The sequence below is a fragment of the Python bivittatus genome, unplaced genomic scaffold, assembly GCF_059951505.1.
Source record: "Python bivittatus isolate LINGU-HERP-01145 unplaced genomic scaffold, Pbiv_v1 ctg000590_np1212, whole genome shotgun sequence".
Lineage (NCBI taxonomy): Eukaryota > Metazoa > Chordata > Lepidosauria > Squamata > Pythonidae > Python > Python bivittatus.
Window position 1 is genome coordinate 11,196,014 of NW_028277086.1, and position 22,094 is coordinate 11,218,107.

Here is a 22,094-nt window from a genome sequence, read left to right on the forward strand (position 1 = left end):
GAATGACTCCCAAACCACTTGGAAATCTTAGTAAGTCGACCACTGAGACAAAGTTGCCTTAGTCCAGGTTAGTCTGTTTATCATATAGCCCCAGTCCGGGCGGGGGGGGGGGGGAGGCGCTGTTTCTCGCCACCTAGAGCAGCTCCTGAGGGTAGGATTGCTTTCTGCAGACCACGCGTGAGCCCTACCCCTGAACTCCAGCCTGCCCGAGGAAACTAGCCTTGCCGGTCGGCTACGAAGACAGCAAACCGCCCGGGCCGATCTCCACCTTGCAACTGGCAGAACACCCCCGCTGCCCACGCGCAGCAAGGAACGTGAGAACCTGCTATACGTGCTCCCCGAACCGAAAACCCGGCTTCCGTCGTTAGTACAGTTACGATTCCCATCTGAGGGAGGGAGGGAGAGAGGGGGGAAGAGAGCGCGGGCGGGGGAGGGGGAACTGATCCGCAGCCAGAAGCGGTTGCCGGGTCTGTCATCCATGCCTGGCGAGGAGCGGTCTGCCTCCCCCCCGCGCCCCAAGGCACAGGAGTATAAACCTAGCAGAAAGTTGCCTGCCCCCGTACTCACTCCCTCGCCGCCTGGACAGCCACCGGCGCGGCCCGAACGCACCTCCCCTAAAGCGGGGGGGGGGGGGCGGCGTTAACTCCTCCTCTCCCGCCCCCGAAGGAAAGCTCCCTCCGCTGGCGGCGAGCGGTGCTGCGTCGGGAGCGGGGCACGCGGCGGAGGAAGCGCCTGGCGCCGCCGGGCTCTGCCGCCGGAGCGCGTGGCACGCCGCGGACCGGGAGGGCAGCGAGCGGCGCCCTGCTCCTCTCCCGAGGGGCGAGCGGCGCCTTTAAACGCGGGGGGCGCTCCCAGCCGCAGGGAAGCCGCGGCGGGGTCGAGCCTCTCCCGGCGCCCCCAGCCCGGGCTCTCGCTTGTTGCTCAGGCCGGCAGGAGAGGCGGACGCGCGCCGGGAGCCCAGCGCAGGACCATGAAGAGGGCGAGCGGCAACTCCGGGCTGCCCGCTGCAAGCAGCTGAGGAAGCGCCCGCCGGGGACGGGGACAGCCCTCGGCTCCCCCCAGCAGCCGCGTCCTCTCCTCCCGGCCGCAGCACCGCCAGCAGCCGCCGCCTGGTAAGTTTCCAGCGCCGTCGCCTCCATCATCAATCAGCCGCTCAGGACGGCGGAGGAGGAGGAGGAGGAGGAGAGGCGGGGGCAGGTATGGGGAGTGGATCAGGTGACGGCAGCAGCCCGGCGCACCTGGGCTGGTCGACGGGTTGTTTGTTCTGAGCAGGCGGCGGGCCAGGTGAGTGGGGCTCTGGCTGGCGGCCCTGGGGCCGGGCGATCCCTCCCCGCCCGTATACTTTGATCCCAGGTGCTCAGGGAAGAACCTGATGGAGAAAGGGGGCGGGAGGAGCTGCCCTTACAGAAAGTTTTCAAGCGCCGATGAATAAATAAAAGGCAGGGCGATCAGGCAAGTGTTATGGGGTCCTGAAATAACGCCCCCCCCGGCTTTCAAAAGGGGGGTAGGCAACGCTGGCTTAGGTTTGGAGTAAGGCTTCCATTCTTTCAAACTCTCAGTTGTTCAAGAGCAGCTTCAGCTATGCCTCTTCCTTGATGTTTGCTCTGCTCAAAAGATGTGGCGGTTTATGGTGATAAAGCTTGGGCTGAGACTTTCTATTGGAACCCGGTAGTCTATTTGGCCGAAACAAAGTTCTGCGACATTTCTTTGGCCTTTAGCAAATGTTCCTAGGATCCTGGGGCCTTCGACTTTATTCTCAGCTTCGGCCCCAGGCCAACAGTGACTGACTTTTAATAAGGGCCTACTGCACAGGGTTGTTTTAAGGTAAGGCAAGCTGGAGTGATTAGCAGGAAGTGCTGTGGAAAGGCAAAATAGAAATGTCATTTTTATTATGGCTTTCTCATCTCCATAGCTTGTTTACTGTCATGTCCTGCTTCCGAAAATCTTCCAAAAACAACTGGCTGGCAGTTGGGAGAAACAGGAGGCTAGAATGGGCAGGTACCTTGTCCAGCCCAGTGTGACTCCTGTAATGCTCTTGCTAATGAAGAGGATGGCTTTTGCCTTTGATTGTGATGATACACACTTGAACTACATGGGAACCTGGTTAATAGGCTTCTAACCTTGTTTCCTCAAATCTAAGGCCCCACTGCCTGATGGGACTTACTCTCCAAAAGGCTTGCAGCTGTAAACTTGCCCTGTCTTGACTCTCCTCTTTGCAGAAAGCTGGTCATTTCCAGCTTTCAGCCAGAAACAGATCTAAAGCTTCACTTTTCTCCCATTTCCTGGATGTCCAAGTCCTTCAGGAATTATTATCACTTCTCTACTCAGCTAAAGGATCTGCTACCTAGGCACCCCAGTTTCCTTTGTAGAATATATATCTACATGTAGAGGTGACATTCTGATGCCTGCTGCATGGGGCTTTATGACCCATTCAAACATTTGCTTAACATATTCTGGGGACCTTTTGTGCCTGCCGGTCTCAGAGGAAGTGGAAGCAGATACACCTCTCTTCCTTCCTCTGGGATCTCCCGTAAAGTTTAGGCTGCCTTTACCAATAACTAGAAAGACTTCAAAATATGCCTCCACCCCAGTGCAAAATGAAACTGCAGAGAAAGGTGGAGAAATAATCCTCCTACTTCCTGCTAGGTTCAGCAAGCTTCAGGGCTCTCTTGCCCATCACGCTGTGTATGGAAAGTGACTCTCTCTCTGGCTTTGTCCTATCACCTAGTCGTATCTACTCCAGCTTCCTCCTTTGTGCCTGTTGCAGGTTCACTACCATCAACAGGTGGGAAAGTCTCTTGTTATTTTCAGCCTCTGCCCCTCCTTTTCCCAGCGTGCCACGTGCAACTTACCCTAAAGTCTTTTCTGCTATTTGCCTGTCATATACTCCTCCCCCTTGCTGATTGTGTCTCCCAAGGTGATGTGTATGTTCTCTCCCTTTGCTTGTCTCTGTGGCAATCTCTCTTGCTGAGCCACAGTATACCTTTACACCGTGCTCAGCGAACGGCACCGAAGGCCAGGGAATAGTGACTTCCTGACATTTAGCCTTTTCTGTTTTCTAAAAGGAAAGCAGAGAATGTCAGCTGCTGGAGGTGATCAATGTGAAGATTGCAGCTGGTGGGAAGAGAAGGGTTGAGCCTGTTTTTCCTTGCTGAGGTCCTGAGAAAAGTTCATCCTATAAAGATAGTATTCCTGTTGAGAAGAAATGCCCCACTGGCTGCCTGCAAATACCAGTTTTACAAGGAGGCTCTTGATTGAGACATCAGCAGGATGAAACTCTTTCTCCCTGACTTCTGCATAATGTTCAGATCGAATATATGGAAGAAGGAGACCAGGCACCTAACCACCCACAGATTGTAGCTTTGGATAGGTGGGTTCCTGTTTTAATCATGGTCATGCTTACTGAATCCCGAGTAACAGGCTTAGAAAAGGTTCCAGCTGAGATGTTCCTATTCAGAAGGAAGTGTACCTCTTTAAGATGGCCCAAGATGTTCCAATTTAAAATAAGGCAGCTGCTTACATACTAATGTTGCATATGAAAATAGTTGTCGCCTAATGAATTTGTAGCTAAGGAGAGTTCTTGTGGAACTGTTCTCTCATAATTTCTTATGCAGCATGAAGGAGACAGAGCTATGATCCAAAAATACCTTGGCCCAACTCTTTACTTTGGCTGTGAATCCTCTAGGTGGCTTTAAACCAATGTTTATTGGCCTCATTTCCAACATGAATATATTACTGGTTTCCCTTATAGAGAGGTTGTAAAAATTACATGGAAGAGGGTTACCCACCCTTGTTGGTCTATGAGCACATCTAGAATTTTGAAAGCATATTGTGGGATGCATAAGTGCTGTGTAGGAGTAGGGACTCCCCATTCATTACATGCAGGTTATAGTCGCATGACCAGTTAACAAAAGGTCAGGTGAGGCATAGAAGTCTGGAGGGTGCTAATGAAGACCTCTGTGGGCGTATTGGATACTGTGAGCACCACCTCTGAGAACTTTAGTAGATATGAAAGGAGGTGTGCTTCACATTCAAGGGGACTTACTCCTAAGTGAGTGTAGGATTTCAGCCTATCTTTTTTTCTCCAACTATGAACTCCACCATGTGGGAAAATGCCAACAGAGTCCTACCATGGCATTATAAAAATCCAAGCGTTCCCAACTCAGCGTGTTTCACAAAGGCTAGATTGCAATTATATGAATTCCTAGTTCCCTATGCAGGATGGTAGAACTAGCACTCCCATCCCTATTTCCATCAGAAAGTGTGCGTATGTGTAAGAAATGTTTATTTTTGCATTGTTAATGCAGCCCTGTCTTTTTCCAGGTTCATGCAGTGGCTTCAGAAGCTGCTCCTTAGCTATCCTGCCTGCCTGTCTGTGCATTTCATTTCACTTCACTTCCAGATGTGGAGACAGCCAGGAACAGATTCTAAAGCAGCTATGCAAGTTTGAGGGGGGAAAACCCAGATGCTATAATTATTTGGGGGGGAAAAACAGCGTTTTGTGCAGCTTCTGCCTATTCTAAATAATCTCTTTCAAGGGATTTGGACAGCCTAATAATTTAGATTAGCGGTACAGGAGCCCTCATACTTTTTATGCTGGAGTAATGCCCTGCACTTAAGGAAAAGAGGTGGTAAGAATGAAGGAAGGGGCTGCTTAACTGTTTTGCTTGCAGTTGTTTCCCCATTTTGAAGTTTCTCCCTTCCTCAGCCGGCAACTTTGAATGAGGGGGAGGAGCCAGTTAAGAAAATGAGATTTGGAATCTCTCTTTTTCTCCAGAGCTTTGTCTATTCAATACTGCCCCCTCCAGCTGCTTTTTATTAAAGAAGAAAAAAAAATCAAGTTACATGCTATGGAGCGTGATCCTTTCTAATCCCCTTTCAAGACGCTTCAGTGTTGCACCCCTGGGACCTACGTATATGTGCAGTGGGGCTCAAGTAAGTCTAACTGTGGCTTTAAGAAGAAAGATGGTAGAAATGTTGTTCTGTGCTGTTACAGAGAAGGCAACTTAACTATACGAATTTGCCCTTATCTCAAAAAGAGAAGGAGGAAAGAGAGGCCACTCCCAAGGTGAGCTGCAAGAGGTTATCCCAAAAATCTAAGCACGGCGGAGAGACTACCGGAACAGTAGACTAGCCTGGAAGGTCAAAAAAACCATCTTGACAATCACAAGCCACTGATGGAACCCTGCCGAGAAGATTGCACGGTTCTGTCCATGAAGTCACTAGGAGATTCACTTAGGGAGATCTACTTGATTTAATCCTCATTGGTTTATACCTGTACTAATGCCTATTTCGTTCTCTTTCAGCAGGCATGGGGAATCAAGTGGAAAAACTGACCCACTTAAACTACAAAGAGGTTCCCACAACTGACCCAACAGGCATGGACAGAGATGAGGGTCCCAGGATTGGAGTTTCTTACATATTTTCCAATGATGATGATGATGTAGAGCCTCAGCAGGACTCAACAGTGTCAGATCTTGGTGGGGATCGTCCTGCATCACAACCGTACGACCCTCAGCTTCACGAAGTGGAATGCTCTATCTATTATCGTGATGAGTGCATTTATCAGAAGAGCTTTTCTGGAGACCACACATTGTCTGGTGAGGTAGATGGAGGCGGAGGGGGCCATTTAACCACCTACACACCAGAAAACCTATTGAACAGGTGCAAACCTGGTGATCTGATAGAATTTGTGTGCCAGGCCCAGTACCCTCACTGGGTGGTATATGTTGGGGACTTCCAGGTGGTGCATTTGCATAGACTGGAAGTGGTGAACGGTTTTCTCACAGATGCCAGCCAGGGCAGACGGGGGCGCATTGCGAACCAGTTGTATCGCTACAAACCACTAAATCCTGCCACAGTAGTGCGAAATGCCCTGGATCAAGTGGGTCGCAAAGACCGGGATCTCAATTGGAGGAACTCTGAATGTTTTGCAGCTTGGTGCCGCTATGGCAAGCGTGAGTTCAAAATTGGGGGCGAGCTGCGTATAGGCAAGCAACCCTATCGGTTGCAGATCCAGCTGGGAGATAAACGCAGCCACACTCTTGAGTTCCAGAGCCTGGAGGATCTCATTATGGAAAAAAGAAGAAATGATCAAATAGGGAAGGTGGCTGTCATCCAAGAACTGTCCAGCCATCTTCAGGCCGCCGAGGCAGACAATGAAGAGGATGCTAACGGCAAACCAGGTGCCTGGACCAGTGCTGAGTAGCAGTCCTTGCACAGTCAGGCTGCTTAACCTTGGTGACGGATTAAAACTGAATCCTGCGAAATTGAGCTGTTATAAGCCCTTTGGGCTGTTTCAGTGCAGCTTCACTCCAATCCCATGTGAAGGAAAGGGAGAAAGCTGATTAAGCACCAGTCCTTCAGCACTTAACTCCTTCAGTGCTTGGTTGAACCAGCAAGTTTATTTGTTGAGGGTTAAATCTCAGGAAGATCTTCCTAACTCGCTGTTTATACATGTCTCTCTTCCCAAATTGCATCCCTCTTCCTCCCACTTAGCTTCTGCTGTTTTAAATTGGATGGGGTCCAGCATCAATGAACTACATGATTCGATGTTGGAGCAAAGACATTTCCCCTTTATTCTTTTTTTTTTCTTCTTTATTTCCTACTTTGGCATTTCTGGAATCTCTCCCTTTCATTTTACTGGTTATGGCCTTCCATTCTTCCTGTCCTCAATATCTCTGTGAGGATTGAATGGTTAAATTATTGTTAATTTTGGGTCACGGGGTTGGCCTGTTTGTGCTGAAAGATTTGGCAGAGTTGTAAAGGAGAAATAGCGTTTCCTGTCTGTGGCTGAAGCACCTTTTCTGGGTTGTATGGAGAGATTTAAAATATTTTCACAGAAGTGAGATTACAAAGTACATAATGGAATAAGGGCTGCAGCTTTTCAAAACACTACCAAGAAACTCTTTCCTTTAATTACAGTGGAGTTGGGTTAAGCCATGGCCATCAAGACTCTGTGTAAGTCATTGACGTTTAGTGGGAGGGCAGCTAAACCCTCTTAGCACCAGTGGTTACAGCAGGATTAATTTGCTACAAATCCAAGTACTGTTTGGGCACATTATGTATTGTTGGAAAAGGTGACACAAGAGACAGGCAACTTTTTTTAAAAAGGCATTTTATTCCTAGGCAGTGAAGCTGGTTGTCTCGCCATTACTGTTAAATATCTGAGGACAGGCTGTTAGTGCATCTGGAAGAAACGTCTTCTTTTCAATCTGTTTTTTAACTTCTTTATGTATAAAATCATTGATTTCATTTTTTCAGTACATTTTTTTTTGTTTTATTCAGTGGCTAAGGGCACCAAAGTGGGTCCTCTCCATAAAGAATAGGAAAAGAGGAGCAAGATAGTATGTAGTGCCCATTTTTAAGTTAGCAATGTTCTGTCTTCAGCCTCTCCAAGTTGATTTCTGTCAATGCCTTTTTTTCTGGCGTACTTCTGCTTCTCTAGGCATATTGTTACAGAAGGAAAGAGAGAACGGCCGTTCCCCTTGTAGAAACAGAGGAGATTCAAAGGTTTGCTTTGCTGGCAGGTCACAGTTATGAAGAGAGAACTGCCAAAAGTTCTGTTTGGGCATTATTGCTGCTACCATAAAATGTCCCAATCCTATAAAAACTGTTCAACGGGCATTAACTAAGAGCTGTGCTTGAAGAATTGCTTTGTAGCTAGGAATTGATTCTCTTTATACCTATCAGCAAATAGAAGTAAGAGTTGTGTGTTTGTGTGAACAGACTGTTAACTTTCTTGCTAATGGCTGATTTCTCATAAAAGCCACTGATTTGATTTAAGTAGCAAAGATGCATATTTGGAAGTAAAGGTGTTTAGGGTAACTAAGCAGCATTTTAAAACATGCTTGCAGTTATTAACCACTACTTAACAGACAATATTCTCTGCTACCTCTGCATTGTAAAACCATAAGGGATGCTTTTCAGACACATGCATCCACAGTGAACTAATCTATTACTGTCTTTGCAAAATATTGAGTTGATGTTCCAGTGGTTGGTTATTCCTCTAGAGTAAGCAACATATGGATTGTGGGTTGATAAGGAAGAAGCAGTGATAAAGTCTCGCTCCTTTTCACCTTATGCTTGCAGAACCTTGTTTGTCACAGTGGTGGCTAGACAGACCCACAAATCAGTTTAGACAAATCACTGATCATCTGAAATGAGCTTAAACTGTGATCCTTGATCTTTAAAGGCTTTTAAAGAAGCATTCTCAGATGTCCTGTTTTGTAGCATTCAACCAGAAGTTAGTAATCACATGATTAGAAGCTGCTTTGCTGTCAAAAAGTCCTACCCTTCAGAAAAACAATCCTTCCTGTGTTTTGAAAAATGCATACCAGGGGAAAGTGTAATGTGATTCCTCCTACCTATGCTGCTTAGGTTATCTTCACAGTTTCCTATATATTGGGACACCCAAACTAGGTTGATTTCCCCCATTTCTCACTATAGACTCCAATCCAGGGGACCTTTTGCAACAATACTTGATTCTGCTGAACGTATAACCCACCATTGTCAGCCCATAAATTTCTTGCATACCAAACAAGACAGGCTCAACTTCAAGACCTTTGGTGTATTGTGCTAATGCCCTGCGTGATTATTTGCATTAAGGGAGAAGGAAGCTAGTCATGCAGAAAGTGAGATAATCCAGCAGTAATTTGGTTCCCCCATTTGCTTCTGAGAGTTCCATTTTGTGATAGTCGAAGTTGATAAAAGATCTCAAGGAGCTACATGTTGAAAGTGATGTCTTTTTAAGAACGGGATGTATTCTGAGGTATGAGCTCTGCATACCACGATTGTTAAGCTCATATGCAATATTGTATGTTTTTAAGCACAAAATAACGTACCTAACTTGGCCATTGAAGAGCAGGACATGTCCTTAAGCAGTCTGGTGAGGCGTACAGCAGTACTTCTGCACACACGTATCAAAGTTCCGCAGTTGTAACCATAAGAGGAAAATTTGCAATGGAAACATTCTGCATATATTTCACAGGAGTACACAATAAGCAGGACTTTACTAGCTTATTAGGACTGATTAGCATGGAGAACCTTTTAAAAATAAGTAAATGTTTACTGCTATTAAAAAGGCCAAGAAGTTGTTCTTCCTGTTGAATCCAGCAACTGTATCCTAGATTCAGAGATATTTAGTTATTAATGATTCTGAATTTTGTAGAGAACAAAACTTATTTCGCTATGTAATAGGTGGTTGTAAAATGATATTTTCTTACAAGTATTTTTGAAAGAAAGTCCATCATAAAAATATTTACATTTTTTGAAAGTTGTATTATTTTCACAGAGAAATATATCCTTCAAATCAATTTTTTTTTATTTTTGTCATTGGTGATCTAAAGGTATTTTCTAGGTCATAAATAAAGTGTAAAAGAAATGATAGATGTTGAACATTGTAAATCTATGTATCTGCTTGGTACTACATTGTAAATTAACTGAAAATATTTTTTTCTTGTCTAGAATATTAGAGATAGTTAAAGAGGAAAGAACTAAATTACCATTTTTTTTCCAAAGGCATGATCTGCTTTATTTATAAAAGCATACTTGTTCACTGCTGGACAGCTGGTCAAATTCAAATCAAATTAATTTCTTGAAGTATAGTTACACAAATAATTCAAATATTCTGATTTTTTTTTAAATAATGTAGTTCCCGTTATTATGCTGATATTGTCAGACACTGTTGAAGAACATTATATCATTATTTTATCTTTGTAAAAGCTTTCTGTTTACATTCTTGGTCCCAAAATGATGTGAATGTCAAAAGAAGATGTAGTAATTCCGTCCTCAGCTTGTGAAATGAAGAGCCGTAAAAGCACTTTTTTTTCCAGTACTCCATGTGGCTGATCACTACAGCATTCTTCCTACCATCAAACTGTGATTAGCATTTCTATGGGTAAGGCCTTGTTTAAAAATGAAAGTAGTTCTGCTCAAATGGTGACACCTCTCCCCCAGGTTGGACGCACATCAGTAGCTCAACCAGGATCCCAGGTGTGTGTTAGCTGCTCTTGTTCCTCTTTTTCTCAGCCTTCAAGATGAGAAGTAACTTGCCAGACAACATCACTGAATGCAACAAGATCTCTAACAGTCATTGGAACTCCCTATTGGAGGTTTATGGTTTTTAGCTGGATGTTCTGCTAATTGGATGGGTGGAATATTATATACATACACACCATCTGTTTTCTTTCTGCTGAACTCTGTTTTCAGTGCAATAGAAAGATAATAGCGCATGACTTCATAGCATGGGGCAGGCCTTCCTGAGCTACATGATATTTATGCTCTCATGGAAGAATGGATAGCTACTACCTACGTACATAGAGTTGAGCTGGCAGTGTTGAGACAGCATGGTAGCCATGCTTTGATGTGCCCTTTACAATTCATCTTTGCCCCCTCTCATTTGATCTCTTTGTCCCCAAATGGGAAGGGTAGAGCTGATAATTATATTCTTTGGCTGTAAGAACTTCTTATACTTGGATAATTCTCATGGCTTCCTGCAAATACTCCCAAAAGAAGATGATCTTTTGGCAAAGATGGTAACTCTATGTCAGAAAGCTATTGCTGCTTTCACAGAACCCCAGTATCCAAGCATTCATGTTACTTTTCCTGAAGTGCAGATAATTTTTCTGTGCTTTTGACTTGGAGTTCATTCAATGTGCAGTCATGTTACAATCTGCATGTGGAAAACTTGAACATACGTGACTGCAACCATCTTCCCCAATTTGATCCTTTTCAGACTTCATACTTTAGGCTACAAATCTCCATCAATCTTAGCATTACCAGGGGTTGGGATGGTGGGGCAGTAACCCCAAACATATGCAGGTTGAGGAAGAATGGTGTAGGGTCTGCTGGAGCATTGCTAAGAGCTTGAGTGGTTTATATCTCAACTAAGCTAGGTGTAATGGATGGGCTACACCCGGAAACAAAAGGTTCAAATCCATAAACATGGATGTCTTGTGGTTATGTGAGAATGGATATGAGGTTAAATGATGGCGTGCCCCCTAATAACTTGCAAACTGGGTTTAAGCAAGCCACTTTTCATTCAGCCTCACCCTGACCTGAAACACAGGAATTACTATAGTGGCCTATCTTGGAAGGTTGTAAAATGTATGATATAAATGTACATTGAGCATATTATGGATTCTAAGACCTGTTATGAAAACAAGGAATTTTGTATATAGAATTCTACTAATGGAGGCTTTAATATGACAAATGTTAAATACTATCAATCAAATTTTTATTATGGTCATAGACCAACATAATTACTATGTTTATTGTACCCCAATTTTACATGGGGCTTCCTAGGTTTGTCTGCCCCATTGCTCTTGAGGGGTTGATCAGGGCTGCAGCATTAACCTATTTCAAATTCTCTAAACCTAGATTAAGAGTACAGAAATAGCCTCTTCAGATATGGCTGATCTACAGTTCTTTGAAATCCTAGCCAGCAGAGCTAATATTGAAAGTTCTTCAGCAACAGTTGAAAAGCCATATAATCACTATCCATATCTAGGAGTTGCTCAAATAAGCTGTGTGTTTTTTCTTTTAAAATAGCAATTACTTTTGTATTTCTTTTAATTTAAAAAAAATGACTAATTTCTGATAATCTCAAAAAGCCATGTAGCCAAGGTTCACAGAAACTGAAGTCTAACAAAACTGGGGCACATTGGTTGGGAAAGATTGCAATAAATGGCTTTGTTTGGGCTTTTGACTTTAAATTATTGAGCTGACATTGACCCTTCTCTTATTTTCACTTGGCTTTGAGTAGCACTTAAAAGGATGACTCATAAACGGTTTGAAAATTTACATTTTCATATAGGCCAAAGGTAAACTCAACTTTTCAGAATAGTTTTAAAAGGGTCATGTTTTAGCAGTCAAGTCCCTTTCTTAAAAAAAATAGCTGGTTTAAAGGAATGAGTGAGTAAAGCCATTGGTGAAGAGAAAGTCTATATATGCTACTTTTAAGCATCCTCATTTCAAACTGGTCATGCTTTCCATTCACTCCAAGATTGTGTACTTTATCGAGTTGGATTTTTTTGAGCAGATGGGCAACTAGGAAAGTAGGTATACTAGTTCACAAGATCACCAGATGAGTGTTCTTATATATGAGGAATATCTTCATGGAGAAAGCAAGCACGGGGGTGGGGGGAGGGGAGGCAAGATGAGTTTAGAACTTTTCAATATTAAATTTATTTTTCCATGCTTTTTGTACTTAATCATAAAATCTTCCTCTTATACTCTACTTACATGGTAAGGCTGGGTCCAGACATCACACTAGGCCAAAATATGGCTTTGTTTGACATCTAGTGTATTGTCTAAACCCAGCCATTGTGGTTGATAAACCACATTCTATGATGCAGCCATACTGACTATGACTAAGTCAACAAACCAGGGTTTATCTTGATGTGTAATCCAGCCTAATTCTTTGCAGAATAAATTTACCCCTTGATCTCTTGGTATAGATTATGCCCAAAATAGCGTATGTATTCTGAATAAACATTTCAATATATTAATTACTTGAATCCAGAAGGATTTACACTGGTAACCTGATCTCAAACAGGTGAACTATTATTTCGGCATATTGCTCTGTTTCATTGTGATGTTTTTGTGTTTTTTCCATGTGAACTATGTGAACAAAGAAAAAAAGCACATGTGAGGAGAGCGTTGCTGTTGAAATAGCTGCTAATTCTGCCCTGTGTCAGCTGTGGGAGCAAACTGGATCTTCTTTGCAGAGAGTTATAAATACACATTTACCCACGTCATTCAGATGGTCGCTCAACCCAGAAGCAACATTGCCAGGGTGAGCTGGTACAGTGCCTCTTTCCAGCATTTATGCATATGTCTGTGTTTAAAAGATGTAAATCAGAAGTCTAACTCTAAACATGATCAAGGCAGGTGGTAGTGCCTACCAACCATAGCTTATCTTGGCAAAGTGAAGTAGGGTCAGTGACTTGGAAGACCATCAGAAATCCTTCAGCTGCTGTCTATAGTGGGAAGTTGAAAAAGCATCTTGGAAGAAGACAAAAACATATTGCTGCCCCCAAACAACCATGGGCATATCTGTGTTGTCACCAGTAGTTAAATTCAAGATTTTATCTTTACTTTAGCTGTAAAATAATTATAATCATGCTAGAATTAAAATGATGTGCTTTGTCTGTTAAATGTTAAAACAAGGGCATCGTGCCCCCTTTTGTAGAAGTTTTCCCAAGAGGGATGGAAAATTGTCAGCTGCTTTGTCACCTGTGCTCTTGGACAATTAACTCTAACCATTTCTAATAGCAAGAGCCTTCTAGGAACAAATATTTCTGAAAGCACATTTGTATAAATTCAGGCAGAGCAAATGATGGTGTACTGTATAACCGGCTGTCCTGTTCTTCCATCGTTCTCCTTACAATTTATTGTTTTAGTGTGAGATCTGCCAGTTTCCACCTTCAGACTGGGATATGTCAGTGAAGGAGTACACTTTTAATCCGTGGACATCATATGGCAAATGAAAACTGGGAGGTAGCCACTGCAAAAGCGTTTATAATATTATTTGAGAAATCACTATTAGGTTGCCTACAGTCTGTATTAGCAATAGCTCAGTCTTCTTGTGATGGGGGTGGTTCCCTTCCTTCCACTAGTCATCCTTCCCTCTGTAATCAGTGTTTCCAACATCTTCCATGTCCAAAGACAATGACTGGTTCTGGTTGAAACCACTACCAGAAGATCTCAAAGGCATTTCAGCTTCTTCCATTGCTTCAACTATCTTATGGCTCAGGGATCCAACATATGCATTCTGAGTGATGGGCTTCCCTTTCTTCTTGAATATAATGTGGGTGTTGTTGGGAAATCCTTGGGATGACTGGCTGCCTAAATATTGATCCAGGACTAGTGAAGATTAAATAGGGATATTCTGAATTTAAGGGGTCTGTAGATCCAAACATACTGTGTAAAGCAGTGTTTCTCAACCTTAGCTATTTTAAGCTGCATGGATTTCAACTCCCAGAATTCCCCAGCCAGCATGCTGGCTGGGGAATTCTGGGAGTTGAAGTTCATGCAGCTTAAAGTTGCCAAGGTTGAGAAACGCTGGTGTAAAGAATCCATCTTTGGCACTTATGGAACAAATCATATCTCACTCCATATAGTTAGGGAATCACCACCGTAAGTTATTTTTCCACCGTAGATCATAAAGCACCAGTTCTTTCCCTGGGGGGAAAACATTAAGATTCCTGATGGTATCACTTCCTTCAAAATGAAGGGTATGGCTTAGTTATTAAAAATAAAAGATTTATGATGTCTTCTATGTGTGTGCTCTCTGAGGCTTTCTTCTCTTATGGAAAGAGCAGTAATGTACGTGTGGTGTCAATGTGGTTGTGTTGTTATCACAACATCTTAACAGCTGCAGTCTGCAATATTGAAAGGCGGGAGGGTCAAGATATTTTTAAAAACAGTTCCAGACCTATTTTATGGGATAATCCAACCAGTCCCAGTTCAAAACGTATAGCTGAATAAGTACTTCATCTGATAAAAGCAGCCAATGATGAAAAATAAATGGGAAATGGTGAATACAAAGAAGGCTTTTTATTATTTCAAATTAAAACAAGTATGGAAGAAGACTCCTAGGCTTTTTTTTTTTTTTTTTTAATTTTTTACAAAGCATGTTATCAAGAAGAGGTTCATATCGGGGCCTTCTAAAAGAGTCCAAAACAGAAGTGATGCCATTTTTTCAAAAATGGGAAGAATGGGTTTTCTCTTTAAATCACAAAACTTCTGACCATGCTGTTTTGGTGGAGGGGTGCAGGTGGTCACTTCTCTTCTTAACTCTGCAGCAAAGACAGAAGAAAGCAGAAAGCAAAGGACCTTTGCAGTAGTTTTTAAAAGCCAGATTCCAACAGATGTGGGGGAGAAAAATACCATCCCTGCTACCTCTTTATCCTTTAGAAATGTTTTCTTACCTGCACGTCATGACTTCAACATTCCATCCTTCCCAGTCAAGCTTTATCCCCATGGCAACTGCTTTGTAGTGATGATGACTTTCAGAAGTCCTGTAAACAAAGTGTCCCCCCCCCCCCACCTCCCGCTGAAAATGTGCAGCTTAAACCACTAAAGAGCCATATTGGAGGCTTGGAGCAACAAACGCTGCCTTGTAAATAATAACACAATGGTTTACTAGCCTGCAACTAACTTTTTTTAGCTTAGGTTTGCCCTCTGCCTTCGGCAAAGCAGCTATTTCGGCAACGTAGCTTGCCTGATGCTTAAGGGAATGAAGAATTCTGAGCCAGCACGGTATGGGGGAAGGCTGTTTATTTCCTCTGTGGCTCACACAGAAACTAGCACCTGGCCCGTTCACTTGCTCTGTCTTGACTGTAAGGTTGCATTAACAGAATCTTGCAGGGCTGAAAGTATTTCTCCCCTCCTTTCCTTTTGCTCTCTGCGGAGGGTCCCTTCTGAAATGTTTCCCACACCTTCCCTCCTGTGGGCTGAGACGTCTTTTACGTGCTGGTTGTCCCATCTGGGGCTCTTTCTCCTGTCTCCCAAGGTTATTCCCACACACCACTGCACTTCCCTTCCCTTGAATCAGTTCCCTTGAGCGGTGCTGTCATGTCACTTATCGAAAAGTTGAGTTGGGTCGTTCGTATTTTGCTCCCAGCAAAACGGCAACGTCCTAAAGAGGCTGGCGTCGTTCGTTTGCCTGTGGTTTGAACGCGGCAAATCCCGTGATCTCCTCTGAGCTGTGGTTTGAACAAAAAACATTTGCAAAAATGAGTAGGGTAATGCTAGACAAAACCAGAAATGATCTATGCATCATGAGGGAATAATTTAGAAATGTACCTATTTTTGCCAGTTATCCCTTAGGTTGTGGCTGCATTAGCAGATGATGAAAATGAAAGTTTGGGTATCTGTGTACATGAGTGTATATGGATATATGCCTTCTTCGTCCTCCACTTTTCATTCAGAGAAAAAACAGGGACAAGTTTATCACTTATCCATAACGAGATCTCTTGCGGACAGAACCCAAAGCTTTTACTGGACAGATGGGCATTTGGGTGTGGATTCCTAGTATAATTATTTGATTTATATCCCGCCTTTATTTTGTGCATCTCAGTGCAGCATACTTGAAGCTCTTGCCTCATTTGCCCCACAACCACCACCCTGTCTGGTGGGCTGGGATGAGAAGGAGTGACTGGCCCAAAGTCTTCCAGCTGGCTTTCTTGCCTAAGGCAAGATTAGAACTCATGGTCTTCTGGTTTCCGGTCCAACATCTTAACCACTACACTAAGCTCACTTTCAGTAATGGCAGCTGAGAAGCAGGGCACGTTCTACCATTAGGCAGAGTGACTGGGTCACCAAATGGGAGATGCTAGAATATAGGGAAATGGGGACAGTGTGATGGAGGATACAGCTGTGAGCCCCACACCATCTGCTAAAATTTCTGTCTTTGGGTGTTGGAATAGATGCTGTCTTGTTGCAAGTTGCCAATTTACAACTGGTTTCTCTTCATGGAAAGGGGAGGTCCCATCTTGGCTTCTGCCCCCAGCAGAAAAATATCTTGGACCAGGTTCTGCTGGCAAGACAGTCGCTACCTGCACAACTCAAAACTTTCTACTTTGCCATTTTTTTCCTTGCCCTAGGAAATTGCCAGTAAACGTCACCATCTGCTCGTCCTTCAAGATCAAGCCTTTAAACTCACCATTATAATTGAGGAGGAAGGGCTGGGCTCCTAACCAAATAAAGGATATTATTAAAGGCAACCCTTACATGTTAGCTTTAAATGAATGATCTTGCCAAGGGAAATGTATAGTTTTTGGAAAATTAAAATGTTTTGATGGGAGAGGAAAAAATTAACCTTGCTTCTTTTTTCCTCTGATGATCATAATGTTTTTAAAATGGTTGTAGATAAACCTTTCTAGTTTGCCTCCCTTCCCTCACCACCCATATTAACCTTACTTTCTGGTGCTAATTAAAAAAGGAACAGTATGAAGACTGGTGAACCAAATACTTTTAGCATGTCTTGTAACCGAGCTTCACTCCTCACTGTCTTCTAGATAGAATGTAGAATAGGGGAAAAAACAGCACCCATCTATGTCCTTCACAGTCCCCTTGAAATTAATGGAAACTCTACTCAGACTTTTTCAAAACTCTAGTTTGTTTTTGTGGGAAATGACTAGGAAAAAGGTTCCAACATTCTTGGGATGAGCAACGAGGTGTTGGATCTGGTTTTTTGATTCCTCAAACTATCAGCTTTCAATTGGTTGTGTTTTGTTTTGATTGAGCCTTTAGCTCTCAAACTTTTCAGAAGTGGTAGGTGGGTAATGCCTGCTGAAATTTCAGTTGGCTTTAAAATAAGAGTACAACCCAACTAAATAGTCCACTGTTCTGAATAACAACAGCAACAGCAACAGCAACAACAATAATGATATAAATAATTTGCAGGAAATGTGTACTGGTTCCAGAATTTAACATTTCCCAGTGTAGAATCTGGAATGCCCAAGTCAAGATTTCATTTCTCTGAAATATGGGGTGTACACAACTTTTGCATTAATGAATTCATTCTTTTTGTAGAAGCAGTTCAAGTCTGAAGACCCAGTTCTTCCATAAAATATTAGATTATTTTGTAATGTCTTCACCCAGCATCCCAGCATCCTATTCAAAACCTATCCCTAGAATTATTATATTTTCTCCATACAGGAAGGGAAGCTGGCCATACTGAAGAGGAAAGGCAGATCATGAATCATATCTCTGATGGACTCCATTGTACTATGAGAGGCTGCAGAGACAGATAAGTCAGAAGCTGGTATGTGGTTATGTATCAAAAGCATGCTACTGGAGGAAGATAATGCTGACCAGGCAACCTTATCTCCCTCTGCTATTCCTGGGAGAATGAAGAAGATCAAAGCTGCTTATAAGTCTGGCTTTCTTGGTTTCAGGTAAACAAGTGACTAAGTCTTTGTTTGCAACTGCAATCACCTACTTCTCTTGAACTTTGTAGATAACAGAGTTTGCATAACTTAAGCCCAAAGAACTTGAGACACTTCCGACATAACTGAGATATCAGATCACATCCTACTGGCCCATGTAATTTGCCCTGGAAGAAAAGCTATACTGCAGGTACTGGACTAGGTGAGGATAGCAGGAAGAGGACAAGGATAATGCTTTTTAAGAGCTTCTGCAAAAGTCCCAATCTGTATTACTCTCTGCTTTTTCATCTTTAAAGAGTCATTCATGAAATTGCCTTTTATCTGAATGGCATCTCTTCTGTTTAGAATTACTGCTGAAATGAATTCAAACCATTCTAAATAAAGCTCTTAGATCAATAGCAGCCAAAGAATTTCAGCCTTTTTGTTAAGATAAGCAAAAAGTTAGTTGCACACCTCTTTAAGGCTGGCACCAAATTCCATCAAAAACAGAATCTGTTTCTTAGGAGTTTCATAGACAAGAGCTAGGTCAGGTTAGACCTAGGACCATCTAGCTCAATAATGCCTACATGAATTCTGCTTAGGAATGATGAATTTTGTGGCCCAACCTGTATAGAGCACATCACATTTGCAAAGATTGAACTCTGCATATTAATACTAGCTCTCTGGGTCTTCAGAGAAAGTTCTTTCTCAGCCATACTTGGAAAAACCAGGACTACATCAGGAGTCCAGCCTGGATATTATATATGTATGGACAATGGAAAAAAAAACAAACTTCTCCAGATAGGACCATAGCTGGCACAGCAGTCTAGATATCAGTAAAAGGTGTTCTGTGTTCTTGCTGACATCTGAGTTTCTCCAAGTAGTGCTAACCAAAAAAAATGAGGAAGCCTCACATGTTTCAGAAAATTCCTTTATCAAGAACACTTTGCATTCTTAGTCAAGGAATTTTCTGAAACATGTAACTATCCTATATAATAAAAGATTTCCTACTGGTACTTGAGATATGTTATGCTTGAGCCCAGACAATCTATCCAACTAGGTCCTTCAGTAAACCTCTACTCTGAATACAGGTTTGTTATCACAGCATCTCCACCTTTTCAGATTAGATTTGAAAATGACAGAGTTGCATATCATCCACTTATAGACATAGAGAAAATGCTTCAGAGAAAGAAACAATGATTTTAAAAGAATGCTATGAAATGTTGAGTTTTCCAAATGCTTGGATAGATGACACTTTTTTTACTGATAACTTCATGAGTCTTTACTTTTAAAAGTTTTGAAATTAGTTAATATTTAAACAAATTCCTTCCTTTCCTTCCTACTTTTTTGGGGGGGAGGGGGGGAGTCACAACTCAGTTGACCACACAGAAAAACAACAGCGGTAAGAGCCCAGGTTCCACATTCATCTGCCAAATCCTTCCAGTTTCTCTTCTTGCTACCCTTTTGTAAATGTCTGTTCCTATCTGCCTTGCATTTCTCACTTTTTTCCATATATTTCTATTATTTACTTACTGGGTATTAAAATGAATCCATGTGCTGCAGTGAAGACTCTTCAGGAACATCTGGGTTAACATCCTTAACGGCAAAGTTGAACAGCTGGAGTACACTGTGCCAAACAGCTCATACCACTTTAGTGGACACAGCTGAGGAGCTAAAGCCAATGACAGCAATGAAGGATGATACCATATGAACTGTAATCCATGAAGAAACAGAAGGGATATCATATGGCTACTGAGGGTGGTTAAAATTGGAAGCTCACATTTGTTAAAGGAAAAATTGTCGCAAAAACATAGGATATACACTGCTGTAATCCTTAAAATGAAGATTGCATATGGTTTAGACCAGTATTTCTCAACCTTGGCAATTTTAAGATGTGTGGACGTCAACTCCCAGAATTCCCCAGCCAGCTAATGAGGTCCACACACCTTAAAGTTGCCAAGGTTGAGAAACACTGGTCTTGTTATAAGCACAAAAGAAACTAGGGAAATGTCATCAGTTTGCTTACTTTTAATTATATTTTTAGCACCAAAGTAAAGGAGGCATGCCATTCTGTTCTAGAACAGTTCCTGAAGCCATCCACCGCAGTGCTCTTATTTTGAATTAGTATTTGACTCACTGGCTGGCTTCTCAACTAACACAGACTCCTGGGGTCTTCTTAATTCTAATTTAATATTGATGTTTCTTTTGGAATTCAGAAGATGGTTTGACAGTTGTCGGGCCTTCGGGCAACTTCCTGAAGTGAAAACGATTTTTTTCCCAAGCACAAACCTCACAGCATTCTCTTTCGCAGGATTATTAAGATGAAAAGGAGGATTGAAAAGAAGTCCAGGAATTGAAGTTAATTTTCAGTGTATTTAGTCAGGAGAATCTACAGGGTGGGGTATAAAAGGCAAGATGGCACTTCATACATGTGAATGAAGCCCCCATCTCTTTTTTACATGCTTCGTCACACATAAAAAGGGGCAGGGCTTCAATTATGTGCTCATGGTCTCCATCTTGACATCTTGACTCCTATGGGTGCTCCTGAGTAGTATGCATTACAACTGAGACTTTCTGAGCTTTCTTCAAACCATCCTCTAAGGTACCAGAAGTGATGGAAAAGTGGCTGCCTTCACTGATAAGAGAGAGATCTGGTTGTTTACCTAACAGTTATCTGAATCTTTATCAGTGGGAGAACAAACCATATAATGACACTGTTGTTCTGCCTCAAACTGAGCTAATGTTTGCAAATTTTGTTGCATAGAACCTGTGGACCCCTTGGGGTTCTCTGAGCTTAGTTGTTTTCTTGCAGACATTTTGTTACCCGTCTAGGTAACATCTTCAGTGCTAGAACCCCACTCCCTTCTAGCTCTGGAGATGTTACCTAGATGGGTGATGAAACATCTGCGAGAAGACAAACAAGCTCAGAGAACCCCAAGGACTCCACCGTTCAACCCTAAGCTGCACATATTCTCTTCTATTGATACCACATAGAACCTATATAATGACTGACCCATAAAACAAATCTGAATATCATGCTCTGATTCCCCCCCCCCCTTGAGGAAGGGGTATTTGAAGTTTGGGACTGGACTTTGTCCAAGGGCTGCAAATTTAGGGGCCCTGGACCATTTTTACTCACATTTCACTTTTATTGGAGTTGTTTTTGTAATGCATTTTTTCTTCAACCATCAGACTTTCTTTAGATGTACTGTACACTTACACAATATTTGAGGGTGATTAGGTCTTCATAAGAAGACTTAACAGCAAGGAGGATTAGCTTCAGTTTAATTAATGTTTTCTTTCCTCTCTGTAAAGGCACAACTTCTATAGTTAAATCACCTTTAACCTCATATGGATTAAAATTAACAAATACCTTATGTAAACTCTTAGATTTTTAACTGTTTAAGCATTAAAAAAAAATCAACTGTGGTGTTGGAAAAGGCTCCTGCTCATTCCTTGGACAGCAAAGGTGACAAACAAGCAAGTCCTGGGGCATATAAAACCAGACATATCACTGGAAGGCAAAATCACAACATTTCACCTAACTTACAGTATTTCAGCCATGTCATGCAATCAAACTCACTGGAAAAGGCAGTTATGCTTGGAATGGTCAGCTGTAAAAGGAAACGAGGTTGCCCAAAAACATGGTGGCTAGACACCATCAAAGCTGACACCAGCCAGAGCCTTAAAAAACTGAAAGAAGTGGTACGAGATCAGAAAATGAGGAGAGAGCTGGTCCATAGAATTGCCGAGAATCAGACACAACTGAATGGATAGCATCATCATGTATAGTTAAATATTAGAAACTCAAATAGCAACACAGTTTAGGGATTAACTAATCCTATTTTTATCCTATTTCTAGAATGCAGAGCAGTTTACATATAAATACCACAAGAAATTCCCATTAGTTATCTTCTAGGACAGTGTTGTCTAAACTTGGCCACTTTAAGATGAGTGGACTTCAACTCCCAGAATTCCCCAGCCAGCCATGCTGGCTGGGGAATTCTGGGAGTTGAAGTCCACTCATCTTAAAGTGGCCAAGTTTGGACAACACCATTCTAGGACTTGATGGATTTTGATCTTCTTCAGATCAGGTCCTCAGTCTAATAGATCATGTACCACAATTCTTGCTGCTTCCTTGCAGAGACTTAGAGTTATTCTTTACTCTTTGCCTTAATGTCTCTGAGCACCCCTTGACTTTTCTTTGATATTCAAGGT

General features: G+C 42.4%; 1 protein-coding gene across 4 annotated transcripts; it reads left to right on the forward strand.

Moving 5' to 3' along the window:
- The first annotated feature begins 686 nt into the window (after window positions 1-686).
- LRATD2 (LRAT domain containing 2) lies at window positions 687-20,715 on the forward strand. 4 transcript variants are annotated; one of them, XR_015797559.1, is made up of 4 exons: window positions 687-1,112; window positions 5,307-12,796; window positions 17,668-17,906; window positions 19,440-20,715. XR_015797559.1 is itself a non-coding variant. In XM_088148968.1 (2 exons), the coding sequence occupies exon 2, from the start codon at window positions 5,312-5,314 to the stop codon at window positions 6,206-6,208; it is 897 nt and encodes a 298-aa protein (XP_088005094.1). In that variant the 5' UTR covers window positions 687-1,112; window positions 5,307-5,311; the 3' UTR covers window positions 6,209-14,559. The 4 variants fall into 4 exon arrangements, 2 of the variants coding, with proteins under 2 accessions (XP_088005094.1, XP_088005096.1); XR_015797558.1 differs by lacking the exon at window positions 19,440-20,715 and having other exon boundaries at window positions 17,668-19,218; XM_088148968.1 differs by lacking the exons at window positions 17,668-17,906; window positions 19,440-20,715 and having other exon boundaries at window positions 5,307-14,559.
- The last annotated feature ends 1,379 nt before the right edge of the window (window positions 20,716-22,094 follow it).

Bases quoted from the DNA above. Each gene is read 5' to 3' on its own strand.
- LRATD2 (XM_088148968.1), top strand. From the start codon at position 5,312: ATGGGGAATCAAGTGGAAAAACTGACCCACTTAAACTACAAAGAGGTT.